Below are 6,349 nucleotides of genomic sequence, written 5' to 3'. Positions count from 1 at the left end.
TAATAGTGTGTCAGAATGGTATATATTTATACTTCTCATCCAAACACAATTAAATTCACTCTATAGGAGACACAGTTTATCAGGAGAGGATTTTTTAAATAATAACTCAGAATAAAACAGGAGTAACGACTTTCTACTTCTTACCTTTTTAACAAATGTAGTGAGTAGAAAGTACAGATAACTGTGTAAAAATGTAGGGAGTAAAAATAAAAAGTACGCTGAGAAATAATTACTCAAGTAAAGCATAGATAACCAGAATTTCTACTGAAGTACAGTAACAAAGTATTTGTATTTAGTTACTTTACAGCTCTGGTTTTAAGTGAATATTTCTGGGCATGCCAAATAATTGAGCAGACTGCTCCACAAACTAAATTCACTCTTAAATATAAAAACAAAAAACAGTTTAAATATATTTTTTCTTGAATCTGAATGTTTAGAGGTGAAATAAACTAGTTATGGACGTCACAAGTCGCCCTGTCCTGTGCGTCTTTACGCACGGCACGTCTCCATCCTCCGTCTCTTACCTTGAAAAGCGCGGCGTCCTCGTCCCGGTTGTAGTCCTGTTTCCCCGCGTGTTTCCACGGGATCCTGAAGATGCTCTTCTCGTCGTTCTCCCACACCAGACCCGGGTACTTCCCGCAGTCCACCTGCTCGATCAGCCACTGGCGCAGCTTCCCGTTGCCGCTGCTCCCGGAGCCTCCGTAGTCCAGCTCGGAGTTCATCTCTGAACCGCGCGCTCACGTGGCGAGCTGTGAACTGAGACACTTCTAGTCCCACGCAGACGAATCTTCTTCGGCTCCTTTCTTTGTCTGAAACTCGAAACTCGTCGAGTTTTGAAACCTGTCAGTCAGAAAAGCTCTCATCAAACCGCCGCCGCGCGCTTAAATCCTCCCAGCGCGTCAGAGGAGGGGGCGGAGACAAGAGAGGGATGCTGAGGAGGAGGACGCACCTGCCGCGTGCGCGTCCCCGCGTCCCCCAGCTCATCAGCGCGCGCGCACGGCGGCCCATCTCCAGTAAAGACGCYGCTGAGGGGAAACCCTGCCGGCGTCAGCCGCCAAGTGTCTTCACACCCGCGCGCGCGCGCGTGGAAACTCGTCGCGCCGGAGACAAAAACAATTCTTTGAAATGATAAATGTTGACGAAAAGAAGCTGCAGCGGAGCGGAGTGGTCCTGRTCCAGATTATATTCAGAAAATAAAACAGAAAATCCCCCAAACTGTTCCAGATTAGAAAACAACCTGAGAATAACAGGAAGAACAGGAGCTGAAAACTGATAAAAACTGAATAAATACTCAGAAACAGAAAACGTTCTGCAATAAATAGRTTGGTTAAACAAAAAAAATTCAAGTTTTTTGGGGAAAAAATAACATTTTATGCTTCTTTTTATGTCTTTTTTACACCGATTTTATTATTTTATCGCATTATTTTGTATTTATTGAAAGTCTACATGCAGAAATTTACAAAATCTTTACCTGTTTATTATTATTTGTGTGAAATCTGCAGCTCTGAATCTGTTTCAAGTTTAAAATAAAACTAAACCATTTATTTTCATTCAAGTTTTTTTGAAAGAAATGAGAATCTAATTGTCTGCAATAAGTCTTGAAATGACAACTTAAAAACATTTGCGTTGGATTTCTTTAAATAAATTATGTCAACAGGTTCTACTCAAATGAATTTAGTAAATAAAACACATTTACGTCACATTCACCTTTAAATAAACGTTAAAAAAATATGTTAAATTTACTCAGTTCAGCTGAGTAGAACCTGTTGACGTAATTTAATGAAAAATGTTTTTTGAGCAACTCAAACAATAAATTAAAAACTAAAAACAGCGAAACAAAACAACAAATAACATTTGTTTTCAAATAGTTTTACGGTTCGTCTCAAACACAATAAAATCACAGTGTAAAACATTTCTCTGTCTTCGTTATAAAATGGAAAATGTGTGGCTCTTTCAATGAAAAATGTTCAAACAAACCCTGAAAAGAAGGGAAACGGCTCATCTCGACTTGTGCAGTAAAACCACAACCTGCCTCTACTCTCCATCTGTTGGTGTTTGGTTTAATTACACAAACATCTTCTTCCTGTATTTAACACCAAAAACACAACTAATCAATTTATTTTCCTTTAAAACTCAACTTCTCTTCACTTACGACTCTTGGTTTTGAGTTCCTCCTCTGTTCTTTGTAAATGACACAAAATGTTTCTCAAAATTTTCATATTAATGAAACTTTAATTAAAGAAAACATTTTTACACTAGTATGTCATTTACAGACGTTAGAAGGTGAACAAAGTGTCCAGAAATACACAAACACACAGAAAAAAGTGCAACTAATTAGAAAAACAGCTTCTTGTCCTGTTTTACTGAGAAATTCAGTCTTGTCCAGTTTCTGTGCTGTTTATAGTCCCTAATACTCATWTGTCAAGTAGAAGGCACAGCATACCAGAAATGACGGCCTGTTAAATGTGTGTTCGCACTGCAGAATGGATTCCTTGGAGTCACGCTTGGCTGCCCTTGCATGTTGTTTTGACAGTTAGAGGCAAGGACATGACATGAAGACAGATATAAAATCCCCACTGTCCACCACCACCACCCTGCAAACACATGATTATGTCTCAGAGTTACATCTGAATACAGGGGTTTTATACATCAATACAGAGAGTTATACCTTAATACAGAGAGTTATACCTCAATACAGAGAGTTAGGGTTATACCTCAATACAGAGAGTTAGGGTTATACCTCATTACAGAGAGTTAGGGTTATACCTCGTTACAGAGAGTTATACCTAGGAGGTTATACCTCGTTACAGAGAGTTAGGGTTATACCTCAATACACAGAGTTAGGTTTATACCTCGTTACAGAGAGTTATACCTTAATACAGAGAGTTATACCTTAATACAGAGAGTTATACCTAAATACAGGGGTTATAGCTCAATACAGAGAGTTATACCTAAATACAGGGGGTTATACCTCAATACAGAGAGTTATACCTAAATACAGGGGTTATAGCTCAATACAGAGAGTTATACCTAAATACAGAGGGTTATACCTCAATACAGAGAGTTATACCTAAATACAGAGGGTTATAACTCAATACAGAGAGTTATACCTAAATACAGAGGGTTATACCTCAATACAGAGAGTTATACCTAAATACAGGGGGTTATGACTCAATACAGAGAGTTATACCTAAATACAGGGGGTTATACCTCAATACAGTGAGTTATACCTAAATACAGAGGGTTATACCTAAATACAGGGGGTTATTCCTCAATACAGAGAGTTAGGGTTATACCTCGTTACAGAGAGTTATACCTTAATACAGAGGGTTTTATCTTAATACAGAGAGTTATACCTCATTAAAGAGAGTTATACCTTAATACAGGGGGTTATACCTCAATATAGAGAGTTATACCTAAAAACAGGGGGTTATACCTCAATATAGAGAGTTATACCTAAAAACAGGGGGTTATCCCTCAATACAGAGAGTTATACCTAAAAACAGGGGGTTATACCTCAATACAGGGGGTTATACCTCAATTCGAGAGTTATGCCTTCATACAAAGAGTTATACTTCAATACAGAGGTTATCCCTCAATACAGAGAGTTATACTTCAATACAGAGGGTTATACAGTAACTTTACACAGGGGGTTATACCTCAATAAATAGGGTTGCACTTTGAAACAGGGGGTTATACCTCCATACAAAGACTTTAATCTTAATACAGAAAGTTATACCTTGATACAGAGAGTTGTACCTCACCACAGAGGGTAATACCTCACCACAGAGGGTAATACCTCACCACAGAGGGTAATACCTCACTACAGAGGGTTATACCTCAAAACAGAGGGTTATACTTTGATACAGAGAGGTATATCTCAATACAGAGAGTTAAACCTCCATACAAAGAGTTTTACCTCAATATAGAGGGTTTTACCTTGATACAGAGGGTTAGACCTCCATACAAAGAGTTATACCTCAATACAGAGGGTAATACCTCGATACAGGGGCTTATACCTTGATACAGGGTGTTATACCTCGATACAGAAGGTTATACCTTGATACAGGGGATTAGACCTTCATACAGTTATACCTCAATACAGAATTAGACCTCCATACCAACAATCATACCTTAATGCAGAGGGTTATATTTCCATCCAGGTGTCAGTAGAGAGTTGTATCTCTGAACAGAAATGTGCAGCTCAGTGTAGAGGTTGATATTTAGTGTAATACTTTGATATAGAGGGACATATACTTCAATACAGACTAGAGAGTTAGTGTTGCAGACTTTTTCATACTCTGATCATTAATGAGCCAAGCTGATGTCTATGATTCCCTGCAAGGCTGTTCTCTTCATGTCCCACTTGTCTCCAGCTCTGGACAGATGCTGTTTGTTGCAGATTTATGAGTTAAAAGATTCTGAACTTCCTCTTCGTCGTTGAATGAGTTCTTCCCGTATCGTTCTGTCCACCAGGCTCGGTACTGAGGAAAAAAGGCAGATGGAAGATTTATGACAGTCCGAGCATCATCAGATTTTGTTGTTTGGCCTAAATACGTACAATAATAAATACAGGATGCTGTTAATTTCAGATCTGTAGAATAACAATGATCTCATGCTAGTGCTCATGGGATTTAAACATATGCAACGCTAAGAAAATCCATCTTCCTGCATCTAACTGTGGGTCCAGAGTTGCAGTGTTCTTTTGTCCTTTCTTAATCCAGTTTCAGGTTACAAGATTCAGACGTGTTGAGTGACAAAGACTTTCCAAGGTTTCCATGTTGCTATAACGGTCACCAGTTTGAGGGTTCCTCTCACAGAGACTCTTGAACGTCATCCAATCAAGACTCTGACCTTTCTGCATTGAGATATTTCCAAATACTATGCACTGTAGACATTACAAAAACTAATTTGTCTGCAATAACCCAAACAAGACGCTCAAACTGTTTGTGTATGAATGGTCCACAGCAATGGACCCCCAAAAAAGTTAGCTTAAAAACAAAACCATCATATAAATGTAGCTTTTAGTACTGACTTACTTGTGCAAGTTCAAAGTTTTCAAACTCCTCCAGCTGCCGCAGGAAGCCCAGGTTTGGTCCGGCGCATGGCCTCGCCGACCTGACGGCGGCCAGAGCCTCGACCCAGCCTCGCCCCGTCACAGTCATGATGTACGCCACCACCAAGGTCACGCTGCGGGACGCCCCGGCCACGCTGACGGAGAAGACCCTCACTGTTAGTAAATTTTGTTTTCACCTTTACTGTTCAAAGAAGTGAAACTCCATTTTTCTCATGTTGGTGTCTGATTTTGTTGTTTGATGCAGGAGATGAAAGGTGGGGATATTTCCAAGGACAGCTTCAAACTAAATGCTTGTTTAGTGTGGTTGAAAATAAGAACTGGGTTCATCCAATGAACTCATTTCTTTGCATTTTGCCTTCATACCTGCCACCAAAAGGTTTGAGGGGTCATTAATGATTTTGGCCGTGCCGGTGTGTTTGTCTGTTTGTTCATGTGTTTCCAACGGGGTAATTCTACCCATTTCAAGATGGCTGCCACAAAAACAAAACAACAAAAAAAAATAAATGCCACAACTCAGTCAATTTTACACCTATTGAGCTAATATCTGGTCTGATAGTAGCTGAGAGTCATCCCTAACATTTACTCTGAGCATCATTTTCAACGTTGTTCCAAAACAGCTACAACCTCTCAACCTTCACTCTTCAAAAGTGTTTCTAATTTCAACCAAAAACCTCCTTTTTTAAGACTAATATTCCTTCAGGTTGTGATATTTAAAAAAAAAAACAGGAAGAGCTCCTCACCAGTGGACCAGGCAGCCCTCTCCTTTCAGCCGGGACTCGTGGATGAACACGAAGCTCTCCCTGAAGTACTGGATCCTGGTGTGGAGGATCACAGAAACCAGGATCAAAACTAAACATCCGTTAAGTCATTCTGCACACGAACCGAGTCTTTACGTTCATCAGATTTTACTCACAGATTCTGCTTTGAGTGGTCAGCAGCAGAGATGCAGAGATACATCATGTCCTGCAGCAGAGGAACACAACAGTTTGTCTTTGAATTACTTTAAATTAAGAAAAGAGCTGAAGCACCTAAACTCAACAAATTAAACTTTTATTTGTGCTCAAGATMAAATAAATCATAACAGGCTCCTTAAAGAGAGAGAATAAAGAGTCTGAGACACTTCCTGTTTGTTACCCTGAAACCAGCAGCTCTGGCCCCGCTGAGCTCGTTAGGTCATGACATAACCCCACGTGTGTGTTTGTGTGTGTGTGTGTGTGTGTGTGTGTGTGTGTGTGTGTGTGTGTGTGTGTGTGTGTGTGTGTGTGTGTGTGT

The 6,349-nt window shown here is 39.8% G+C and overlaps 2 protein-coding genes across 7 annotated transcripts in view; both read right to left on the bottom strand.

The window, feature by feature from the left end:
* LOC106529320 (interferon regulatory factor 4) overlaps positions 1–1,389 on the bottom strand; it is a 12,116-nt gene extending 10,727 nt beyond the window's left edge. The window contains exon 1 of the mRNA XM_014024711.1: positions 525–1,389. Within this exon, the coding sequence (XP_013880165.1) occupies positions 525–722 (198 nt within the window). The 5' untranslated portion in view covers positions 723–1,389. The remainder of the gene's footprint in view (positions 1–524) is intronic.
* An 823-nt stretch (positions 1,390–2,212) lies between these two features.
* The window catches only part of dusp22b (dual specificity phosphatase 22b), an 11,456-nt gene continuing 7,319 nt past the window's right edge, over positions 2,213–6,349 (bottom strand). For 3 of the 6 annotated variants that reach the window (XM_014024710.1, XM_014024707.1, XM_014024709.1), the window contains 4 exons: positions 5,991–6,040; positions 5,818–5,892; positions 5,040–5,211; positions 2,213–4,484 (listed from right to left, as the gene is read on the bottom strand). In XM_014024710.1, the coding sequence (XP_013880164.1) occupies positions 4,356–4,484; positions 5,040–5,211; positions 5,818–5,892; positions 5,991–6,040 (426 nt within the window). In that variant the 3' untranslated portion in view covers positions 2,213–4,355. The remainder of the gene's footprint in view (positions 4,485–5,039; positions 5,212–5,817; positions 5,893–5,990; positions 6,041–6,349) is intronic. The other 3 variants (XR_001311624.1, XR_001311625.1, XR_001311626.1) reach the window with 3 other exon arrangements.

The sequence above is a fragment of the Austrofundulus limnaeus genome, unplaced genomic scaffold, assembly GCF_001266775.1.
Source record: "Austrofundulus limnaeus strain Quisiro unplaced genomic scaffold, Austrofundulus_limnaeus-1.0 Scaffold436, whole genome shotgun sequence".
Taxonomy (NCBI): domain Eukaryota; kingdom Metazoa; phylum Chordata; class Actinopteri; order Cyprinodontiformes; family Rivulidae; genus Austrofundulus; species Austrofundulus limnaeus.
This window is presented reverse-complemented; position numbering and strand designations above follow the sequence as displayed.